The sequence below is a fragment of the Lepisosteus oculatus genome, chromosome 16 (genome assembly GCF_040954835.1).
Source record: "Lepisosteus oculatus isolate fLepOcu1 chromosome 16, fLepOcu1.hap2, whole genome shotgun sequence".
Lineage (NCBI taxonomy): Eukaryota > Metazoa > Chordata > Actinopteri > Semionotiformes > Lepisosteidae > Lepisosteus > Lepisosteus oculatus.
Window position 1 is genome coordinate 13,808,624 of NC_090711.1, and position 25,434 is coordinate 13,834,057.

At 42.7% G+C, this 25,434-nt stretch overlaps 1 protein-coding gene across 2 annotated transcripts in view; it reads right to left on the bottom strand.

The window, feature by feature from the left end:
- Positions 1 to 25,434, bottom strand: part of prex1 (phosphatidylinositol-3,4,5-trisphosphate-dependent Rac exchange factor 1) — a 145,463-nt gene that overhangs the window by 102,358 nt on the left and 17,671 nt on the right. For both annotated transcript variants that reach the window (XM_069179353.1, XM_069179352.1), the window contains exon 2: positions 5,624 to 5,689. In XM_069179353.1, coding sequence (XP_069035454.1) covers positions 5,624 to 5,689 — 66 coding nt within the window. The remainder of the gene's footprint in view (positions 1 to 5,623; positions 5,690 to 25,434) is intronic.

Sequence of the window (25,434 nt, forward strand, 5' to 3'; positions counted from 1 at the left end):
CTGGCTACAGTGGCACTAAACTCCCTTAACAGGTCTTGTGTCAACATTCTGGCCTGTTGCACACAAGCATAAACCCACTGTATAACACCAACAATCATGTCCACTGGTTGGGGAATAAGATTTAACCCTGTTGCATAGGAAATTGCCTGTAGGGTTTTCCCTAAGCTTTCCAACTTTTGCTGCTGTCGATACAGTCTGTCACTACCCTCTGGCATCTCTGACCCCTGCCTTCTTGGGGCAGTCAGGGTGAGAGTGCCAGTAGCACACAAACCTACCAGAAATAGCAAATGCACAACAGTGGTGGCAGCAATCAGTCCTCCCAAAAGTCTTTTCTGCTGGCTGATCCCAGTCATCTCCTTCTGAGTGACTGTTGCCTTTCTAAGCTGGCGCAGCATGTACATGGTGTCTTTCTCAGTATGCCATGTGGCATCTTGGGCACCAACCTCCTGGAAATCTGGGGAGATCTGACGCAGCGGCTGATGCTGCTCCTCCTTTTCCAGGGCATCTGCTTTTTCGATTTGTTCATGCCTGTGCTCTAGGAACCCTGCAGGGGGCGGTGCAGCGGTGGAGCATGCCTGACCCTCGGCTGAGTGGTCATCTGGAGCACCTGAGTGATCTGGGATTGTTACCCCATTCTCACTGTTCAGGTCCACCCTGCACACTTCCTGATTGAGGAATCCCTCTATTGGCATGTTTACAATCGTTCGCTGGGCGTGGGTGTAGGACACCTGCTCGCTCCCCCCTTCCCTCGCTAGGGGTTCAGGGAGCTGCCCCAGCACTGGGATAGCTAGTTCACTGTCTTTGAACTCACTATCACTCACCAGGCCCATGTCAGTGCAGGCGGGGATTCTGACACCTCTCTTTGCGATGTCCTGCACTGGCAGGCGGGTGACTTTACCATCCAGCTCCAGTCTGGGTGAACCAGTGTTGGTCAGACTCAGACTGACAGACTGAGCAGGTGGCTGTAAGAAAACTGGCTCGGCTTTCATTCCCTGTCCCTTCCTGGGGACTGGGTGTGTTGGCAACCCTGCCGTTGAGGCAGGAACAATCAGGTCAGTCTCACTCACTACCTGGTAGTTGTGAGAAATAATATTACCTGACTGCAGGTTCCCTGGGTCACAGCAGAGGGAATCGGCATCTGGGATCAGGTGTGTCCACAGCGCAGTAGTCTCAGCGTCCAGCTGGACCTCCTGTCTAACCTGTGAATGTTGCACCAGGGGCACCTGGCGGTGGCCCTGCGACAGCTGCTCAAGCAGATCCTCACTAATAGAGGACCTCTCAGGGCCAAGGGTGAGGGCTACATCACCAACCTGGTCTCCTGCCATCTGGATCCCTTCCACCACTGCGGGGTGGTGTTCCTGAACCCTCTTGGGTGCCAGGGTGCACAGGGAAAGCTCCTTCTCATCGCCATGTGGGGAGATCTGCTCCTCTTTAGGGATGTAGAAGGGGTGTGCTTTACCTGGTGGATCAGGCGGCTGCTCGGAGCACCGCTCCTGTGGCAGGGAGGCTGTTGTGACCTCAGCCGGGACACGACTTCCCTGTATATCTGGGGAACAAGGAAATATTTTTATTTCTTGTCCAGAGGGAACAGAAGGAATCTCCGCATGGGCTTCTGTGTTCGGTGGGCTCTGTGTGAGCACAGTCTGCCTCTTGGCCCCCCTTTCCTTCTGTACAGAAGACTTAGGAGCCTTGACCTTTTTCCACACTTTGCCTTTCTGGTGATCCACCAAAGGTTCCTCTCTGAGTCGCATGCCCTTTTCTTTTTCTACCCGTTTGAGCTTGCCGTGTGACATCAAACACCTTTCAACCTCAGTGTCAATCAGTGTCTCACTGGGTAAGACATCTCCCATGGCAGCCTTGAGGTAAAAGCTTCTTGCTTTTCCTCTGCGTTTTACTGCCTGCTCTGTGACTTCAGGGGTGGAGTCAGCACTCACTTGGGAGTGGCTGAATTCATCCAGGCAGGAACCCTTCCGCTCAATCAGATAGACTGAGGGAGGGAGAGGGGGCGGGTCTCCACCTCCTCCAGTGGAGAGTATCAGCTCATTCACGCTTCCGGCAGCCTTGGGGAGCGCTTGTCCCTGTCCTAATAAAGCTTGTTCAAGCCTGGCCAGACGGGCGGCTACTGAATCCTTTTGTTCAGCCTTTTCTAGCCCTTTCCCTCCCCAGGTGTTCTCATGGCACTTAGGACGCTGGGTGCGGTCCTGTGTGAGTGCTTTGGAACGGGGCTTAGCCAGCTCAGGAGCCTGTGCTCCTTCGAGCAGGGGGGAATTAACCCTGCTGGCTCTGACGGCGAACACAGTCGCTTTAACAGCTTTTTGCTCAGAGCGACTTTGGACATCATACTCCCAGGCTTTCTGCACGAATCTCTTAATATCAGTCATTTTCATGGTCTGTGCATCTATATGCATTAAGATCATCTTTCTGACTGATGGGTGGAGATTCGCAATGAATAAACCCTTGAAATGTGTGTTCTCTTCGCAACCCTCGTCATTTCGCCCTCCAAAATAAGTTCGTCTAAGTCTCTCGTAATATTTGCGAGGGGACTCTGCTCTCTCGTGCTTAATGTTAAGAGCGGCGGCTATCGCGACAGTCGGGTCAATAAACGCACTGTATTCTTCGATAAGTGCTTGACATAGCTGCTCAAAGTCATTACAGACTTCTTTCATCTGCCTAGCCATCCACTCATGTACAGCTCTGCTGGTAGTTTTCCTGACCAGAAACACTTTCTCCTGTTCTGTGGCGTTTGGCAGGTACTGCAGGTTATACCTGAGGTCTTGAATATAACTCTCGATATTATTCTCTGACACTGCGGGGTCAAATCTCTCTATGTCCTTCGCTAGCTCTCTCAGAGAATGGAGATTTATTCTCCTAGCTTCTCCGCTGACGGAGATATGGAAGAGATCGTGGTCAGACTTGTCGCTGCTAGAGAGAGTGCTTAATAGCGACTCGAATTCAGACCTTTTAGCAACCATCGTTAAACTTAAAGAGTATTACTTTTAAGTACGAAATTACAGTTTTACCACAGAAAACCACAAGATCAAGTATGCAATCAACCCGGTAGATCGCAAAAGATCACAAAACAATCAAGCACTGCTTAAAGAGCAAGGGGAACTTTTTTTCTTTCTGCTTTCAGCACACTGTATTGTCGTGTATGAAACCCGCGGCGTTTTATATTGAATTATTCCGCTTGGTTGACTCATTTCAGTCTTGCCACGCCCGTGCCAGGGACGCCAAAATAAATGTAGAGAAAACCGGTTCAGGGACGCCAAATATGTAATCATAGTGGCTCTCTGAAGGCACCAGTTCTGTAGGGTTTGGGCATTTACTGAGACAATTATTAATTGTAGCAGTAAATCACAAAGTTGATTCTTTTGATGGCTTTAGAATCCAACCATGCGATATAACTCAAACAACGCACACACACAGGTACTAATACACGAGGATACATTTATTAATACATAGAATATGCATATAAACCTAACAGATCTTATCGAGAGGGTTATCAGAATACAAAAGATATATATTCAATCAGTTACAAAGTGTTACACATATCAAGAGGAAATACGTTCAGTATATCATTCATTAAGACCGTTTCGTAAAGTGAACTTGGTTACAACTTCTACATTAGATACTCAAACAAGTACATAACTCTTAGGAATTAAATTGATATCAACTGGTTGGGATAACAATTGAATTCTCGAGCTGTAATGCATTGAAGTTGAATACTCATCCAATCTCTGGGGATTCAGATCTCCTGCGGGCACAAAGAAACAGTTGCAGGCTGTTGCTGTCCAATCCGCGCTCTCTGGCTCCGTGCCAGGCTGTGCTGTGCGGCTTGCGACGGTGCGCTGCTGATGCTCACTGACCGGCTAGTTAGTATTGCCTTTAACTAGCAAAGTTTGTGCACAGGAGAAAAGATGACTGTGGGTCCCAGCAAGTCAGGAAGAGGACCAGTTCGTTTATGATGAAGAGCTAGTTCTGAATAGCAAATCAGCTGTCCACAGTTCCGACCTGTTCACGAGGCCTGCTGCTGGTTACTCTCTGGCAACCTCCACTCTAGACTCTTAGAACAAAGGAAAGTTCTGGCACTCGGACACACTGGCCGTTCCGTGGTTGTCCAGGCTGAGTCTCAGGATGGTCAGGAGGCGCGCTGTGAGAATGTCCTGCCCTTGGGAGCCTTCTGCTCCTGGGCCGTCCTGCCCTGGAATTCTCCTGTTGAATCTTGTTGAATCTGAATCTGAATCTTGTTGAATCTCCCAGGCTCTCTGTGTTGCCTGTTTTTACCTGGAGGAACTTCAGCTCATTGATTGGCTGAAAGTTCCATGGGCATCAGAGTCCCACGTGGGTTACTCGGCCCTACCAGTCCCTGATTGGTTGATCAAGGTGAGATATGAGTCACTTAGTCCTGACACTTAGTAATGCAGTCCAGATGTCCAACTCGCACTCCCTAGACAGATAGGCACCAATGGATGACCATTGATCATGATAGCCAGGCTTAGCTAAATGCATCCCCCTTTGGGAGCTGTCCTTGGACCTTAAATCACCTTGCATGAATGGTTTCTCTGTGGCTGCACCACAGAGATGAACAGAGAAATGAGGCCTAATTTGGGAAAGCTCAGAAACACTTAATTCTGCCTTATTATTAAGCCTCGCCACTACAATATACAGTACAAATTTAAACAGGACAGAAGACAAACAAACATTGTCACATAAACGCAATTAAAGAGAAATTCTTTAAAGAGAAATAAAACTCTGTTGCCATTTTGAGGTAATGATTTTGTCAAGGAACACGTACAGGTTTATTCCAGGCGGAAAAGAAAAGAAACTCAACTTTTCGGCTGTGGAGCCTTCTTTGGGTGTCAATTTGTCAATTTTGGTTGATTTTGTCAACTTGTTCTCCATAATCTTTGATCATTCAGTTGAAATTTGCTCTTTAGTATTTAGAAGCCTGAACACATCAAGAAATGTATGTACATCAAGAAAAACTGCTCGGAAAATCCAAACTCACTCAACACTCCTGTTATAAGAAGTGAAAGTGACTGACTCACCCGGAACAAAAGGAAATGTTTAGCCCTCTCCCCACCTTTACACAAATTTGTGGTGCAAATTTGCAGAAAAAAATAATTGGAGTTTTATCAATTCCCCTACCTCCCTTGCATTCCCCTAGATATTCTATGGTGATACAATCTCGGCAGAATTTCAGCTGGTAGCCCTAAGACATCAACTGCTGAAGGATTCAGCTGGATCTGACTGATGTTTCTGAAACTTTAAGAGGAGCAGACAAAGTCAACGCCAGCCTGTTATTTAAATTCAGCACAGACTGGAGCTCAAGGAGGCATCAATGTAAATAAAGGACAGATCATTTCAAAACTGAGAATGTTGATGCCTATTAAAGCTGTGGACTGCGTGTTGATGAGAGAAACGGCCGAGTCCTGTTTTGGGAGCTGCCTTGCTCGAGCGATGACGGATTCTTGGATCATTAACAACCTCCTGGCCAGAAGAGTGAGGCTCAACAAACTCACCTGCAGCCTCTTTTATGCTCTTATTTAAGTGCAAGCTGAAGTTACACTTTCTACAAGCTGGGAATAAAACAAGAGAGTAAATATAAGCATTTTTTTCTTACCTTAACATTTTCTTCAGATAAGCACAGCTGATCATGAGGTGTCTGTTGAATCCTATGCAGAAAGGCCTGAAAAAGAGGAAAAGGTGATGAAGTTACATTACAGGCAGGAAGCGCTTTGTGTACTGTTTCGGGATCAGTCGCAGAGGTGATCCTAGAGGTCACAGTGCAATAGAACAGTGGAAGGAAACAATGTGTGACTCTCCCCATTACCTGTACAGCTGGAAAACTGCATGTGTCAAGCACATTGAGCACATGTGTGTTTCAGCCCTCAGCTCTTGCCATTCCTACAGGACGTGCTGAAAGGCCATTTGCCTTGAAAGGAAGCACATTGCTGCTCATTCCCGAACATCTCTTTACAATTCTTATTCCAGCAAAGGAAAAAGACTACAAAAAGTATTTTTACACATTTAACAGATGACACATTTTCAATGCCAGTCAAGGAACATTCGTAATACTCTTCACATCTGACGACTTGCACATTTTAAGGCAGACAAACTGCAGGTCTTTCCAGGGGCTTTTTAGATGGTCAGTTTCAGAACGCGGTTTTGAATGACAGAAAAAACCCTGAGGGAGATTTAAAACAAAGCTTTTACTTTGGCTTTCTGGGCTAATCCCTCGATGTTAATTATAAATAGCCTCATGCATTATACAATGATTAAATATCTAAGACAGTATTGAGAGCATTGCTGTGAAACAATGGTTTTGCTCTGAATACTGTCTTAAACACTTAATCAAAAAGATTATTTTAAGCCACGATAATTGCTTTTTTGGGAGGAGAGGGTGATTTTATAGCTTTTTTTCCTTTTATACATTAATATTATCAGCAAAGTCCATGTTCATTAAACAACAACGACATTCCAAATTTTAGGCATAAAGGATAGCTAGCAATAAGAACGCTCATGGGAGAACTGTTACTCCCTGCTCCCATTAACCGTCTTTATGCAAGTTCTTGTCAACAGCTAACCTCTTCATTTTCTGTAACTAACTCAAACCTATTATCATCCAAGGTCTAAAAGGTGCCAACAGCTTAACAGCTGTGGGGGGTAATTGTTTATTCTGCTCCTAATAGCTGCCTCTGAACCTCCCAGCAGACGTTTCAGCTCCTCATTAAGGAAGACAATAACATCTGGACCTCATCAAGGTGGAAGGGGCATAGCAGAAGCAAAAGCAAAGTCTTGAGCTTCGGCTCCACTTCCTGGGGTTCTGTCACTTTAATGGGAAAAACAATACGGTTTTGCAGATCGTCATCTCGGAGGTCCCTATTTTGACCAACTGCAGTCGGAGCGCAAGAGGCTTGGGCCAGAAAACTCAGAGCAGAGGTTTAGTCACACGTTTAATGCAGAGATAGTAAAATGTGTGACTAATGAAGACCTTCAGTGGCCCCCTCTCTCTCTTAAAAATTTGAAGACATCAAAGGTAGTGTGAAATACCCTTTGAGGAGTTGACAAATTAATTGGATGTGGAGCAAAAATCAAAGCTTCTTTTCGAAGAACAGGGTCCTCAGTGCTTCTGTGATTATATTTGCTCCCCCTCTGGAACCAGTCAGCTGCTGGCCTGCACATAACACACAGCCTAACAAGACGTAGTTTAGGAACCCAATAATACTCCAACAAACCCACTGCTTTGTGTGTACAAAAGGCACAGTACTGGGAGTTCTAACAGAAGGCCACAAGTTACACAAACAATATCCTTTAAAAATCTCTTTTTTACAACCAAATCTGTACAGAACTATCTTGTGTCCCAGTTCTTTCTCTCTCTCGCCTGCGCTCAACGGGAGGTGGCAAGGCCTATGAAGAAAGACACAATGGTCTGAGTCAGGACTACAGAGGTTGTGGAGCTGTGATTTCACCCTGCTTCCTGGTGCCATTCAAGGGACCTGAATTAAAGAGGCCGGAGCTATCTTTAGGAAAATGCCGGAAAGCACACCAGGCTGCACGGAGCAAAACAAACCCTTCTCAAATTAAAAAAAGTCCCTGTGCAGTATTTTGTTAAATTCTTGACCATCCATTAACTGTCTTCATGACTATGTGTATTTAAGAAAGTAATATAAATACAATTTAAATGGAAGCTCCCCAGGAGTTGGATTTCATTACACAGCATACAGAACTGTATCACCAAAATTCAGATTCAGAAATCAATGGCCGAGACTCCAGGATGTTTGATGAAGTGAAGGCAATTTTTATTATTTATGTGGTTTCTTGGGGAACGTTGAATGGGAAAGTGTCATTTGGATGAGTGAGATGTTTGTTGACCCCAGCAAATAATCAATTCTATAAATATTAAAGTAAAACCTTTCCATCCAGACCTTTTTTTTGCATGCCTGAATGGGCAGTGGGGATTGTTCAGGATTATTTTTTTTCCCCAGTTCTCGCCTTTTACTTTTCAGAAGAAAAAAAAATAAACAGAATCGACCAACCTCGTCAAATGTTCAGAAACACTCGCCAGCTACCTAATGATGCAAACGCGTTGGAGACCGGGACTGAAATCCCCCCACGTCAATGTGACTCTCGTGAACATGCTAAACGCAATTAAAATCTGATTCCGTTCGCTAATGAGTTACCCGAGCCCCACCGCCGGAGAAACAAACAGCGCCCTCAGGCACGCTAATGAAGTGACGCTGGCCAGCTCGGGGGCGCAGGTTCACACCTCCCCGTCTGCCGGCGGAGCCACAGCGAGCGGCGAGGCGGACCAGAAGGCAGGCGGCGGGCTCGTCACCAGCTAGTGCCTGTCTCACCCTCAGCAGTCTTTGAAGGAGTATTAGTGATTCCGAGCTCTTCCTTCACCCCCTCCCCGAGTCCCAAACCCCGCTGCTCCACCGGCTGCACAGCGTGAAAGACTGACACCATCCTAACAGCTAGGGAAAAAAAGTATCTTCTTCCACGCTGCCTGCTCTTGACAGGCACACCTCAGGGATTTTGAGAATTGGGAGGAAAATACAAACATTTTATTTTTTCGGGGGTTTTTTTTTGCTCCATTTTTCTTTTGAGGTATTCTTGTATCCTTTCCTTTTTTTAAGGTTTAGCAGATTGGGTCACACCAAAAAGAATACTTTTTCTTTTCGCAATGAATCTTAACGCCCTCTTTGCGAGAAATCTTAAGGACAGGCCAAAAACAATTCCTATTTCCTGCTCCTCACCCTTCATACCAGATTTCTTAAATAACACATTATTGACTTAAATCCATATAGCCTACATTTGCCAACGGGAAAGGCTGTCAGGCTTCAGTCAGTGTTGTGGGTTCCGGGATCAGTTTCACACAGCGCTCTCGCCTCTGACAGCGGAGTTAACAGATTGTCTTCCTCGCACACGTTACACTACCAAATGTGTGACAGCCGAAGAGGACCAGCAGTTCATACATATGTCCGCTGCATAATAGTATTTCTAATACTCAGATTAATGACACTAATAATAATGCTTGCCATTATAATCCAGGGTGAACTATTTAGCATTTAGGGCTTCTAAATAATAGGAGGATAATACAAGATAATTAACTGGATTTAAAAGTACATTACAAAAAAATACTGTTATAACTACACATAGCATTTTATAAAATACAGTAACCAGCAGATAAGTCTTCAGCTCAGACAGTGCAGGGGGGTATTCCTCTCGATTCCTCAGTCACCACCAAACAAGCAAAACCCCACCTGACTGGAAATGTGTCAGACAGATGTCAGTGAGGCCCCACAAAGTGGGCTTTCAGTCACCCAGACATTTCCACAGCACTCAGACTCTACATAACAGTAGTTCTCCACCAAAGCTCTGGGTACCCCTGGGGTTCTTTAGACACTATCCACGCAGAAGAATATTAGAATCCCCCAGAAGGATGGGAAACATTTGATCCCCTGTGCTAATATTCAGACAACACTATTATGAATTTTATCATTAATTATATTATTAGTGTAATCATATTATAATTAAAATATTATTAACATCATAAGGATTATGATGTTGTTATTATTTCTACATCACACACAGACCAAACACTAACCTGAAGTCAAACAATCACCGTTGCCAAAAGACAACTACGTAGACCACAAAGTCACAAAATTTACCAGGCCCCCCCCAGAGTGTGTGTTTAAAAAAATATGAACATGCTTCTTGGTGGCCAATAATGCTCCCTGGAGGAGGGAGACAGTACACGGGTCAGATCGAGTCTTCTTTCATTAAACAAGTGTGACCTTTACCGGGTTACGTCAGTGGAAACTAGCAACCTTTACCTGCAGGCAGAAACCACATTTCCCAAAGCTCCGGGAGGGAGGGAAAGGACTTTGCTGCTGCTACTCAGTGCCATCCCCCGTGGCCCACTCGTGACTTTCACACACAGGGGTGGGATGGCGCTCTTCGTGACTGACGTTGCGCTGGTCGAACTGGTTTGGAAGCGTGCCCGTATGGCGAGGAGACAGCAGTGCTTGCTGGGATAAGAGGAGGCTGAGCTGTTTGCTTTATGGGACAAGCAATGACACTCTTCAAATGCGGAGGGGTGTCAAACCAGGGGAAAGGGCATTTTCTCTGCTAAAAGGATGCTCCCTCACTTCATTAGTTGAAAGGTGAGGCCCCACAGAAAGTGCTAGCTTAGAAAGGGGGGTGTTTCGAAAACTTGCACTGGCTATACAACATGCACCCACAGAACGTTGAGATATAACATTTTCAGTTCGGGGTTATATTCCATAAATCAATGCAACAGTCAGGTGAACAATTACAATGGGGAATTTTTCTTCAAGGATATTTCAATCTCAGTTAAAGCTGACCGCCGCCGTGCAGCACGAACACTGTCACTGCGAATCACTGAGTGTAGAAGACAAGTAGAAATATGTCAACGAAGAGCAAGACTGAGGCTTTGCTCAAGGTCAGGCTGGCTGATCGGGCTGGTTAAACACCTTGACCAGGCTGAAGCACACAAGCAGGTTCCGTGTGAGTAGAACGGGGATCGTGCACACTGACCTCACTCCCCTTTTTATTAACTGAGCTCTTTCAGAACAGCCCGACTTCCTTCGTTAGCATTTTGGGTAAGGGGGTGATCTACAAAATCACCTCTGTCATGAGAATACTGGATTGTCTCAATGCTGGATGCAGGTATAGTGGCATGGAATCCTTCCCCAACATGTGTAAACTTTTCCAGCTGCATTGCCATCTCACTGCTGCCAAACGGCAAAGCCCGCAAGTGACACAGGAATGCTGGCAGGCAAGGTCAGCAAGTCCACATATTTTGCAGGCTTTATGGTTATTGAAGAGTAAAAGCTGGTAATTGTGTTGGAGTGCCCTGAAAGCCTCATTCCTCTATCATGACATCAACAGGAGTTCCCAACAGCACTGGCAGGCAGCAGCTGAAATTCCATTCCCTTTCCTGCTCGTTCAGGTTCTGAGTGAACGTCACATGGCTGCCCCTCCCTTTGTGTTTGTAGCACATAAACCCCGCAAGCACATTGCGTCGTTCCCTTCGCCACATAACTGCAGGAATTCCTCTATCCTTGTTCTCTATCTTGCCACTGTTTCATCAACATATAATGCCATCCATGCCTTTTCCATATTATAATGCAGCCCATTATCTATTTTAATTGTGTTTTGTGGAGCACATGCATTATCATTGTGTTTGCAATTTGCCAGTTAAGTGTCTGAGCTTCTGTGAAAGAAGATTTTGTTTTTATTTAAATAAATTGAGTGCTTTCTCAGGAGAGACGAATCCTTATAATATGTTATTTACTTTGGTAGTCTTAGAATGCTCTGTGATGGGTAAAAATTGAATCTCTCATTGGTAAGCGACAACATTGGAGTAAATGGTCAATAGAAAATAGTAAATGGCATTCTATTCATTAGATTCATTATTTGCTAAAATAAATTCCTCTAGAATATCTCAAAATTATTTTCTTCCTCACAGCACGTGCTGCGCATGCATTATAGAAATGTCACAGCAACGTATGCTGAATTTACCTCTAGGGAGACACAAATGACTGGTGACTGTAACAGCGCAGTCACAAAAAACACCAGCTCCACAGATAACACAGAAGTACCTTTCAGTGCTTAGAAAGTGCAAGCATTCAGTAACAGACAAGGAAAATCGATAAAAGATGATAAATATAAGAAAATATTTAGGTAAGTTATACAAATCATAGAACATGCAACCTACATGGCCACAAAATGGAAATAATTAAAAGCAATTTGCACATTCTCTCCATATACTGCAATGCCTGGCTACTACAACTCTCTGCAGTATCTCAATAGTATCACATGTTGAATAAACCAAGCAATGGAAACAAAAATAGGAGAACTTTGCAGCCATGCGTTTATGAATGCAAATTTACAGCCCCGTTCATCAATTAACACCAACAGCTACGGAATCTCATTTGCATCGAGAAGCAGCTGAGTGCTCAGCCCCACACTGCACCTGCCAAGGTAGCCAAGCACACAGAATTAAGAAATACTTGATGGTCGTTTATTTGCTTCAATGGTAACTGTTCCGTTGTACTTTCCAGGCAGAATCCAATATATTGTTTCAACAGCGGCAAAAAAAAATGGTGCTAGTTTGCCCCCTTTAGTGACACTAACATACAGCAAGACAGCTTCTAGAATGATTTCACATTCACACTCTCTATTTGTAAGATATACAAGACGGACTCCAAAGCACGCTACATTTACATTGATTCACTTCAGCTTGGTCCCTTATGCATCCATTTTCTGATTCCAAGGACAAACCCACAAGAATACAGGCAGAACATACAAACTCCACATAGATAGCACCCCAGGACAGAGGCACAGAGCAACCCTGGTTCCCTTATAGAAATTTCTAATCAGCAACATACTAACCAAATCCTGGAGGGCCCAGTGAATTATTGCAAGTAATTATTTAACAGCACAATTGTTGATACTTCTAACCAAGCTTGAAGATATTTTACAGATAACTGAACTTTACTGAAGTGTACGTTTTCAGTAATCAACTGCAAAAAAACATTAAGAATAATTCTTTATGTTTTTAGTTTTAAGTCACTCATCACTTTTTAAAATGGTTTGTGAATTTTACCTGTGACGATAAAGCAAAGTGGAAGAAATGTTGTTGCTCTATCAGGCAATAATCAGATAAACTAAGAACTGCAAAATGGTTTTCTTTCAGATTCCATTGTTACTTGTAAGAGCGTATTGAATTTGTATTATCAAGCTCTTTGCGTTAAAGCGAAATAATATATTCTATTTTTTACTGGAATTATTCAGCTTCAGTGATGACTGTGGTGGATTATGTCCGATTCAGATACATTTTGTGCTCAGAATGTGTTAAGAACTGAAACAACACTCTGTGATGCAACATTTAAGGCCACTGCCACTCATGTGTTGTAAGTCTCTCAATGCAATATAAGACTAACTGCAGCAAGTGTGCCAAGAATGTCCTATAAGGGAGTTTTTATTTGTTCTTTATAAGTGATGTAAAGGTCTAGTGTTTTCACCTGATACACACCTGGTAGTCCACTGTGATAATAAATCACTCATGACTGATTGCTTGTGGGTGAACAGCATGAAGGAAACGGGCCACACTGAAGTATATTAGTTCACCACTCCAAAACAAACCCCGTTCTGCAACTCCCTGTACCGAATGAACAGCTTACTCCTTTATACACAAGAAGGGTTAAAGTCTTCAATTAAAAAGCCCTTTATGGCAAGCTTTTGAACGCGTTATGGTGTTTCCACCTTGACTGCAGAAGCACAGCCTAGATCCGAAAACCTGATATACCTCTAGTTTATTTTTTTCCGGTGTAAATTACACTGGTCTTCAAATAAATTCAGAGGACTGGACATCTAAATCTCTCTCTGCTTTAAGAGCTGTATAATTGTCCCATCTTAATATGCAGGAATGTTTTTCAGCATTTCTAGTAGTTGCTGTTAATTGAACGCACCAGAACTTTATTTGTTAAAGGATTACTTCCTCATTAATAGCCAGTTTTAGGAAATGGCTCAACATTTACAAAAAAAATCACTAAATATATACATATACTGCTGTGAAGGTCATTTTGGCAAGTACAGTTTACCTTGAGTTGCGGTAATCACATTTTTCTTCAGACCCATGTGCATTCAAGAATTCAGATTAACTTCAGTTTCTTTTATAGAATATACATTTATACACCAGTTTGTGTTCATCAATAATTGTATAAAAGCATAAGTTAAAAGGAACTCTGACTAACTTATCAAAGCATTAAGGCATCATTTTAAATAGGAATAAAAATGTTTTATTACACCGTAAGAGCTGCACAAGAGCTCACAAAACAGTCAATTATTTTACCAGTTTTTAAAGCAGCTGCAAAGAAGAATGATTTGTGAATAAGAGAAGTGAAAATTGTCTGTAAAGCAGTCAGGCTTTAGAACCACATTTCCTTCTGCACTCTGACAGCACTCGAGACTCCAGTGCATGTTCAAGCAGTTCAGAATTCAGCAAGCGTGCATTGAGGAACAACACTTCTCTGCACTAGCTCCTTCAGAAGCCTTTTTAGATGTGAAACAGGAAGGATTGTCCAAGTGCAGGACGTTGTGCTGCAAGAACTGCGAGGTTCATGGTCAAACGTTCACAGACGACTGCAAGTCACTGAATTGTAGACAGTACACATTACTCAGGAAAGAAGAAATCTGGCCCGTCCAACATATCAATGATTTCACGGTGAACCTGTCAGCTCGAGTTCGGAAAAGAAAAGATTTAAGACAAAATAATTGAACTTATGTATAAGACCAGGGTCTTTGAGGTCTAACCTTAGTGCTCGTGGTTTATTTAATTTTACAAATGCGGCTTCATAAAATCTGTAAATTTGCAAAACTACGTTTTCCAAATAATAAACATGCAATGGAGAAACAACCTCAAACAGACTGGTTTTATGAAGTGTTTTTAATTTATGCCCATCCAATGTAAAATCTCCAATTGCCTCGACCTGCCCATCCATCACCTTCAGTGTGTGAGAAGCTACAAGAGCCGCGGAAGAGTTCACACAGGCAGGGTGTCTCTCACTGACGTCACTGCAAACTTGAAGGTAACTGGTGACTGGGAAGTCACAGGAGTCACTGTTTTGACAGAAAAACCAAGAAAATCCCAGCCAACCAGTGTTAACAGTGGGTTCACTGCAGTTTTACACAAGCCACAAGTCAGATAACATGGACACCCTGGCTCAGCTATTTGTCCACTACAGGTAGAGGAATCCCAGTCAATCTTGGACTGATGGTATAACCTAATATTAAGACAAGTGTTTAAAAACAACTTAATCCTTTCCACTTCCAAAATACAGGTTCATAAAAATAATTCATTCACCATGTAATCAAAATTGCAAATGCAGAAATGTTTCTTTAATAGTCCTCCCTCCCCATCTACACTTATTTTATCACACTACGACCGACTTCATCCTTGAAGGAATATTTTTTCCCAAACAATTTAACCACAAAGGATGTACACAAAGGCTGCTCCAAGTATCCAGCCTATGTGATTGTTGACTTTGGCTCGGAAGCACTGGGGACTGTTCCCAGGATGGTCAGAGATCGTAAAAACACTGGCTTTCCAGACAATTCTGCATTGCGGCAGAGTTCAGAGGTTTCAAAGTGAAAAGCGGGGCTTGAATTCTGGTGACAGGGGGGATATTAGGGCCACACACATCTCCCCAACCACTTGTTCGCTGGTCTGCTACACTGGGAGCAAAACAGAACTTTGTGGACACAATGTGGTTTACTTGTAGTGAGCAAAGTGACGCGATTATGACCAGATAGCAAAGTGAAAATCTCAGATTGTCCTTATGCTCAACTGAGTGTTGTCTTTGGACTACTGTAACAGGAACCCCCTGCTGTCAACTATGAATTTATGTGCAGTAGTTAATCCAATTAACAAGTCAGATATGGATCTAAAGCACTACAGCACCACAGGGACAGATGTGAAAATCCTTAATTGATCTCGGTCCTTCATTTTCACTTTCTCAAGCCTTCGCTTCCAGATTCTGCTAGAGAGGAGTCCTGATAAAGGCTAAATTAAACCAAACTCAAAAATGAAAACTGCATCATGACGTCAGAAAAACAACACTGTGTAATCCCTATTCCTAACAGAAAAATCAAGAAACAGTATCAATATACATTTTGCACGGGACCCTCACATTCATGTGACATGTTCAAAGGTCTTTATCTGAATTCACTAACCTCATTAGTTCTGGCATTTCAAGCACGACAGATTTTCCACCTTTGGGTGATAAAATTTATTGGTGCGCAAAATGATTCTCTGCGACCCCTGATCTTTCCTTAATAACTAATGATGTCCTAAGGTACAAAACTGTACAATGAAGCTGACCTTTTTACAGCCTGCAAATTAGTAAGCGGGGCTTTAAAGGCTGGAAACTCTTCTCTGAGGGGCGTAAATGAGCCTTGTATAGTTAATCCATGTCAGATTAACAGACAGCCTGCTTCCGTCACTGGAGAGTGTGAAACTCCTTAGCCATGCTTGTCCATGGATAAGTGTGACTAATGATGGGAAGGAGGATAAGGCCACAGACCAGGAATGAGATCCCACAGATGATAAACAATGTGAAATTGGATGTGACAGTTAAAAACTGTAAAATGCCAGCAACACTTTATTTGTATATAATGGACTGTCAATAAAGTCACATTAAGTTTATATTAGTATTCAGTAGTAATACGTATAAAACATGTATTTGATTTGTACTAACAAATCCTTAACGTTGATGCATTAAGTGTTAATATTTTATCATATACATCTAAAACACAAGCCGAATACAAAACGTTACTCAACAAATGAAAGCAAACCACCCTACACTAACACAAAGTCCATTCTGCCCTGTGAGTTTCTTTTCTCCGTTTTCTATACCAACTCTTCAGTGTAGGTCAGCAAAAAGTATGTTTTCACTTCAGTTGATTCGATCAATCAATTTCCTTAATTTGCATGCCTCTCAGGATGTATTTTAGAATCTCTGAGTGGAAGAGAAACTGCCTTCATATTCACAAGCTGCGTTTTTAACAGGAAACAGCTGCAAACTGTGAAAGAGGCAGCCTGTGTTTATTTCATTCAAGAAATGTCCTAAATGTTATGAACAATGTTGTGTCTAAGGGTGGCTTTAAAAGGCAGCAGCTTAGAGGCAGTGTAGTTGGCACGTCTGCCACCATGCTCTTGGGTCCTGGGCTCAACTCCGACCTGTGACACCTTCTATGTGGAGTCTGCATGTTCTCTGCATCTCTAAGGTGCTTGTGTGTGTCCTGCAATGGACTGGCATGCCATCTGGGGTATAGTCCCAGTGCTGCGTACCTCCAGAATGTGTGCCAGGTTCCCCTATTCCTTAACGGGAGTAAGTGGCTTTCTTATAATGGATGAGTTATTTTAAAAGCAGGAGTGCTCCTCTCTTTACTTTTTATAATATACAGCAGATGCTTACTGTAGCCATATTACAAACCTGTGATAAGATAGGTTTACCACATTCAAATGCTCTGTAATTTTTTAGCAAGATGACACCGCAAACCCTGACAGCCATAGCCTGCAAAGGGTAGCACTATGAGTGTCAGTGTGCATGCACTGTGAAAGCCAAGCATTAGTTAAGAGATGTGACGAGTCAGTGTGCTAGAGAGGTGGTTTCGCACACTGACCTCCTTGCAAGAGAAGTGCAGAGAAATTCCTCTTTTTTCTCAGAAAACAAAAAAGGGATGAAACTGACTTCTTGCCACTCAGGAGAAAACACAGGCTTCAAGCCCTTTGAAATGCAGCAGCTGCAGATAGGACCCCTTACTGCTGTGCACTTTGGGTGCTGCCGATATAAGACACAAGGCCCAAATTCTGCAAAAGCATTGCAGGGCCGAGCCACTGCAAAATCAGAGCCATATGCAGATGCTTTCAGACATGCCGGTCTATATTTCATTCCGCTGGTCTCCTGGTCCGTCTCCGTTATCAAACACTCCCATTGCAGACTCTCACCCCACACATGCTGAGAATCTGATTTTAAGTAGCCTGGCTGTCTTCTTTCTCTAGATGCAGTCTGTGTAGGGCCTCACAGAAGCACACTGTCAAAGTAATGGAAGTTCAAATGACTCTGTTTACCACTATTTAACCAAGAATACCCATTGGAGTGCAGAGCAGCTCTCTGCACAATTGTTGGTGAGGAGCAGTACACAGAAAAGAATCATAATCTTAAAAGGGGGAGTTATACTTTATGTTGGCACCATTTAGTAGATAGCAAATTTCCAAACCTTTTCAAGTTTACTATTAAGTATTGACAAAAAAAGCACACATTTGTGTATACATTTTGAAAACCATTCACACACTGTATAAATTAGTTTGTTACTTGCCAGGGGCCCCACAAGGTTTATGGAGGGTTTATGATGGTCCTAGCTGAATTGGTTGTAAATGAAAAGGCCCAGACCTCATGATTTGCTCAGGCAATCACCACACACAGAGTACTAAATGTCCCTGTTTGCAATTTGGTCAAGATGTAGATATGAAAACTAACATGAAGTAGTCTTATTTTGAATCGACCAAACAAGTACATAAACTGGAAACAAGATTCACAAAAGAAAGACAAGATCTCAACATCTTCAGTATATTGGAATAGCCAGTTGTTTAAATACTACCCACAACCTTAATCAAGCAAAAAAGGTAATCAGTATCACGCAATGATATTGATCACATTTATGTCCGGAAAGCAATGTGAAAATCCGAGATTGCCCTTGAGATTACACTGATCAGAGTGTTTCTGAGTGCTCATCTGATTAAGGATACAATCCATTCAAATCTTTTGATCAGCACATTAAAGGTCTCAGCATTTAGATGTCTTCAAACTAAGCAATATGACTGCATCCCTGGACCAACGTTAGAAAATCTAGACATTAAAGTAGAAAAATATAAATAAATTGTGAAGTTCTTTGTGATCTGGTCCAGTAGGCAGCCTAAATGAGAAAAGAAGAAAGTGAACAAGTTCTCTCTATTTCAACCTATTAATTAACTGACCATCAGTAAATGAAAGTGCCTTGAAATTACTAAAGCAGTAAAAAATCTATACAAATCAAGGTTTATTATAAAGCATGCACCTCGCCTTGTTTGCGAACAAACGCCTCAAAGCAATAGTACCAACTTGAATTCTTACAATTTGACGAACGAGTGTGTTTTTACAGCGCGAAGCCATTGCAATGGGAAAACTTTAGACTGGATAGCTTCAGAGCAGATTCTTTTTTTAAAAAAAGGAAGTCTGCCTACGTAAAAAAAAAAACAAAACAGTTTAAGGCACATTCAGCAATCACATGCTGGTGTGTGGTTACATTACGAAACTCGCAAGCAAAGGGACTGAATCCATGAAAAGCAGAACTGAAATGATGGAGACAAAAGGATCGGCATGCCTTTGCTCACAGGCCAACGTTATCAGCCTCTGATGTAAAATCCCCAGTCCTTTGCATGCCTTTAGCCCAGTAGGTCTGTGTCAGCCACTAGTCTGCTTACGCAGAAATAAAACCGTTTGTCACGAGTGCTGACTGCTTCAGAAGCAGCCTGGCATTTATTTTTCACTGCAGCCACCTAGTTTCATTCCAGACGCATTATCGCCACCCTCCCCTCCAACTTGAACTTAGACTCAGTGTAATGGAGGTTTGCAAAACTGTGCCTGGAAATGTTTAATTTATAAACTTAGGGACACATGACGAGGGCCTCTCATTGAAGTTTCTTCGCCTTTGCTTCGTCTCATCAAAGATATAAATTGGATTCTGCTTCTTTTTCCCAGCAACATCTGCCTTCATCCGTTATTTCATTTCATTTTCAGGAAACGTGTTACGCATTTCTTTTTGCTTAGAGTGATGGCGACTATGCAAACAAAAAGGGCAAGAAACGCAGAGGAAACCATATCTGTTAATTCTAATAAGCGCTCCATTTAAAAACCTCGATGAAACAGATATAACCAGCTCGCCTACACAGGTGACAGCAGATCTACTTCCTGCTGTAGCAGTTTATAGCAATTTTGTAAGAGTGAGCACAAAGGAAATGAAAAACAGCCAAAAAAATGGAATTAGTGTCTTGCATCTGCCGATGTAAGAGTCCACTTTCAGTAATGATGGAGTACTGACAAGGCCAAAGCTTTAACTTCATTAGCCCATAATCCTTTCATAGCTCTTGAATAGTTCACATTTTTATTAAATGCTATCTAATGGTATTAAAAAGTAAATTTCGGTACGATGCTTACTTTGAATTGTATCAGCTACTCAAGGCTGAGAAGTTGCTTAATATCAAAACGAATGAATCGTGACTCTTATGAGGTGCCTGCTCAAATCCCTTTACCTGGAAGGGAACTAAATTAAAAAAGGCAATATTATTAATTTTAAAAAATATTTTTTAAATGAAAATATTCAATCAAATAATTCAGATTTAGATGTACTCACCCATAACATTGCATAATGTATAGAATATATTTATAGCATCAACATAAATGTAACACTGTATATTTAATAATATATTCAAACTAATGAACATTAATTTTTAATAATTAAATCGACCCATCCATTTTCTAACTGCTTCTTTCAATTCACAGTCGCAGGGAAATTCAGAAGTTAATTCCAAATAAGTCTGGAGTTATTAACTTGAAATGTCTTTCAATATCCTGCACCTAAAAGACATTTCACCTGAGAAAGGCATTTTTGCTACATTAATGACTGCAGCCTTCATCTGTCCATCAGCGAGACGTCTAGCTGCTTGCAAATAAGTAAAACTGTGAAACCCCACACATCAGCATGTTCTTTTCTCAAGTCTTTCCAGACTTCTTGAAAACGGAGTAGCTGCCAGCAACAGCGATGTCTTTTCTGCATCACATGCAAATGTTTCTGCTAAAGAGCTCCAGCTGCAAAAGAGGGTAAAAGTGCAACTCAAATGTACAACATTTCAAAGGGCTTGAGCGCTAGCAGTGAAGAGCTGTTCTCAGCTCCCAAGTTACACTGGCAGCTCCACTCTCTGAGGGCTGACTCCTTCCTCTGTGCTTCTGATTCGTACAGAACAGGAGGCAAAATCTTTGCGGACACTGTGGAATCAAAGCCAGGGTGTGCATCTTGACCTCGGAGAGGACAAGGTCGGAGAACCCCGGCCACTTGCTTCCATTCCCTGTAAATGAATCACAACCCTCAACAACCCTCTGCTGTCAACGGGAGAAGAGAGAACCCTGCCACCTGGATCGAAGGGTCTCCTTGACAACACTGTGCAAACACACAATAATCGTTGCGAGGCTTCTCCGACCCTCAGACGATTAGGGAAGAGGAAGGTTTGAAGTTACACTGGGAGCGGTTTTAAATCTGAGAACAGAACAGGTACTTCTTTACCCTAAGGATTGGGGGAGTGTGGAGCAAGCTGCCCAGTCAACTTACAGAAGCTGGTTCTCTGGCTACTTTCAGGAAACATCAGGATAAGACTATTGGATCAACTAGCTACTAACCAACAAATGGGTTAGATGGGCAACTTGGTCCTCTTGTAACCTAGATAACATTTCTTATGTTACTTATTTAACTGCAACATTGTTGTCATCTCATTCTTTCCTGGATACACATTAATAATGCAGTACCCGTATACGCTGCCAGGAAGCCAGACAGCTCTGAAACAATTCCTCTGCGATACAGCCTTTGACAATTAGCTCCGAAGTGTGTTATTTGCTCCATAATGCAAACCATACTGCTACAAAAAAAACACCCACAGACCTGACACGGACCTATGAAATTAGAAATAAGCACCACGAGGAGTTCTGGACATGTAGCATGAAGCGGTTTCCCATAATTGAGCATAATGTTTCTTTGTTTAAAATGAGGGGGGAAAATGAGTTTATTAAAACGTTCAGGGGGCCGGGGTTGAATTGAGTTACGGAGCTTTCACTATTAAACTACATGCCTATTTCCATTGCGTTATCACTGCCTTTTCCACACTCTCACTCCAGCTCTCTACAGCATGAATAACTTGTGCAGAATTACATAACAGAGAGAGGGTGAATGACCATTGAACAACTGGATAGTGCTCGACAGAAGCCACAAATTCAAATCCTGGTACATGCAGAATGAGAACCAAGAACCTGAGGCCAAGATGGTGAAAAAGGATGTTTATAAAGATGTGCTGCATCTCCAGACTACTCTCCCAATTTTCATAGCAATCCCCACATAAGCAGCAGTTCCCACCAGATTCTACAGTTCCGCGGAGTCTATAATAACCGAGTCTTTAGGAGGAAAGGCTGTATGTTTGCACCTCGGACTTCACGGCCAAGAAACTCAGTGTGCTTTATCTAAGTCCCCCTCCAGCCCCCTCCAGGAAAATTAAAGCCCTACAGTCAGTGGTAGTTCCCAAAGCTTCAACCTCCAACAAAAACAGGAAAAGAGGAACTCGCAGCCAATAACCCCTTTATGCTGTGTGGTGAGAGTTTGGCTCGGCGAGGAAGGGCTACCACAGGGTGAGAGAGGGAGCCCTTTTCGTCTACGTGGCGTGAAATTGAATAAACGCCCTGTCTTTGTCGCCGGGCCCAGCGGAGCAAGACAAAGGCCCAGTAGCACGACAATGAGCCTGAATGACCGAGACCCTGGGCGCCCTCAGAGTGCCCCCCCCATCCCCCACTCTCGCTGGCAGCAAATATCTGAGGGGGTTGGGGAGGGTCAGCCTGTATTTTGTTCTTTCCCGCAGGCCAGCCAGTCTCCTATCAGGCATCTTTCTTTCTCTTTCCCCTTCCTCTGAGATCTTCCCCCCTTTTTTTCCCTCCACCAAGAGCCCCCTTCAAAAGCACTAGAGCTGCAACAATGTCTCCTTTCAGGCTCTCCCTTGTCTCCCGACTTCCGCTTTTAATTTGCGAGCTCACGGGGATTGTGGGGCTGTTCACAGAGCTCCGAAGCGGGCAAGAGCACAGGAGCAGAAAGAAAACCCAACCCCTGCCTTCATTCTTGAGATCAACATATTTCCTCCCCCCCCCGGATAAAATGAGTCAATATTCGCTTCTGAATTGCCAGCCCAGCTCAGCTCGTAGCCCTTCTTATGACACCTGAAAACCACAACAGCTTCTCCCTGTTCAGGCGGGTAAAATTATAGAAACCCCAGCACAACACTTTCCAGGATTAACACGTTGCTGCAATATTTTAGAAAAATGGTGGCAGTGGGGATTTTCATGAAAACGTTGTGTAATATTTGCGAAACGGTAGCATTCCCTTGTTACACCATGCTAGAAATTCTTCCTAACTGGCTTGTCATGGACAAAGTCACAGATTTCTCTTTCAAATGTTCCAGAAGCAGACAAAGTCTCAAGTAACATTTTGGCAAAGGGTTCATTTTTCTGAGGTGCAGTTCCTCACATCTTTGATGTAGGTAGGGAATCATTGTGATTTCACAGTGAAGGTAACAGGATTTAGCCTTTGTTCCAAAACCTAGAATTTCACAGGTCATTTTCAATTTTAGCTTGAAGTTAATCTTAATCCAAAGCCGACTGCCAGGTACCTATGTGGACGTGGCATTGAGATATTATTCATTTATTTTAGCCGACCTGTTTCTTTACCCAAATGCCCCAAACCTCGAGTTATGTAACTCTAAGAGGAACCGTTCTTTTTAATATCTTTAGAGAAATAAGAAAAAAAAATAATGAAAGCCTGAGGTTAATTTGACCCTGTGTGTTTTACCAGCCAGAGCTGAATCTGAAGCCCTTAGTCACTTCACACTTCCACAGCACTGAGAAGACCAAACCAATCTGTTTTGCCTTTGACATAATTGAACTTCCTTTGTGAAAGTGCTGACTTTGTATCATGCAAAAATAATTGCATTTAATGAAAAGGTGGCAGAGAGTATTAAAGAATACAAATTTACTTGGTGAGTGGAATTCACTTTTGATCAATTATGTTTATCACATACACCGCTAAATAATGAATCCACGTTATTTTAATGAATTTTACTCAAAGCATGGGCCAGCTAACCATACACGAGGAAGTCACTGTAGGTTTCTATATGAGTTTAAATGCCCTTATTCTAAAATGAGCTGCACACGAGATGTTCTGGGTGAAGAAATGGCAGAACCTGGTAACTTTAAAGGCGCTATGTTGCTTGTCATGTGTTTGATTCTGTAACCTGATGGACAATACGACACTAACATGCCACATTAGTGATTCAAAATAAAAGCACATCCAGTCCGTGCTAAGAGAAAGAGGAGATACAATCATATTCCTGTGTGTACACAGCAGGTGTTTAAAGAAAAAAATCTAATCTTGTAAGGAGAAACACTGATTTCTAAATCTCTTTAGAGATTAGCTAGGCTTCAAAACAGTCACCTCACTAATGCTTAAATAAATATATATATATGAACTGGCGTATTAAGTCATAGATATAAATATGAGCATACAATAAATGCCTGTTGCATCTAACTCCCTGCATGGAATATGTCAACCATCCCCTATACAGCAATGTCAGATTTAAAAAAAAAACAACGCATTTTTAGGGAATGGTGAGGAGGTTTCTTAACTGGATGGGGAGGAAAAATTCCATGTCACACTGGGTGATGTGCTTCGCATTTAAATGTACTCTTTAAAGTTTCAGTTTGTGATCATTTGGGAGCTGGTGGCTATATTTAGCCCAGTAACGAGTGCTTTGGTTTAAAAGAATGGCACATTTTCCACCGTAACTTTTAATCTCAGTAATTCACGGTCACCCCCCACCTGCTTTAAATATATGTCTTTACGAGTTGAATTACTAAGACTCCTTTTGAAATTCTATCTTCCTCAGAAAGAGGCACTACAACAGAGCATGTGGAGCATGTGGCAGTGCAGATAAGATCTGGGAACAGACTCTGATAGCCATCTGGATTGAATTGTGAAACCTGCCCGTAGCTCAAAGGCTATGGGGTATGAAAACTCTCAAGAGCCCTGGCTAACACACCAAAGAGCCTGACCGTCGCGCTCCAGTTCAACTCCCCTACTGACAGAAAACCAACATCTGACTTGCATAACAGCGCTGCTGACCCTGGAAGGTTTCTGACCACAGTCTGTCCACAGTCAGAAATGCTCGACGGATAAGTAATTCATTTCCACGTGCAACTTCCTGCCATCCGATTTCTTCACAATACATCACTGTCTTTGTGTTTGAGTGCATATGTGTGGCAAAATGGGACAATGGCAGAATAAAAACATGGATTCATGCACGCTACGGTGATGTTTAGCTTTCAATTTACAAAACACCGCTGCTTGAGGAGCAGTTACGAAGCACACTTTCTGTCTACCGCTGTCAGGAACCCAGCGTGACTGCAGATAACTACAGCTCATGGTTCCATCACAAATTCATTTAAGTTTTATTTTGGCTCTGGGGTCATGCCTGCCTCGTATTTCAATCTTGAAATAAAGGAAATTCAAAACCCAGCATTACCAGCAGCAACATAAATTTGAAGAGAGGCTAACAGCTTGGCAAGGCACATATAGGTGAAAACCGACTCCTTTCTTTTAGCAGGATGGAGTAAGAAAAATGATGTTATTATTCTCCAGTGGAGTTAAAGGCATCTGTTAAAGCTGACCTACTTGAGCAATTAACAATTATAGCAGATTTAAACTACATCCTATTCCCTCATCCTCTGATACGCTGAACCTCACTCAGGTCTTCTGCTTCTCTTTCAAATAAGCAGACTTTTCTCAAATTAAGCACAGTGTCTTAAGGAATTCAAAACAAAACAAAACAAAACTTTGGACAAAGAAACAAATCCGTTTGGACATGTTCTTCAAACGAGGAAGCGGAGAGATAGAATGAGCCGGACCGCGGTAATTTATTTGAGGCTGCTGTGACTGTGGGTCAAGGAAAATGTTCAGCCTAGTCACTCCACCGAGAATAACAGCACATTCGTCACCCTC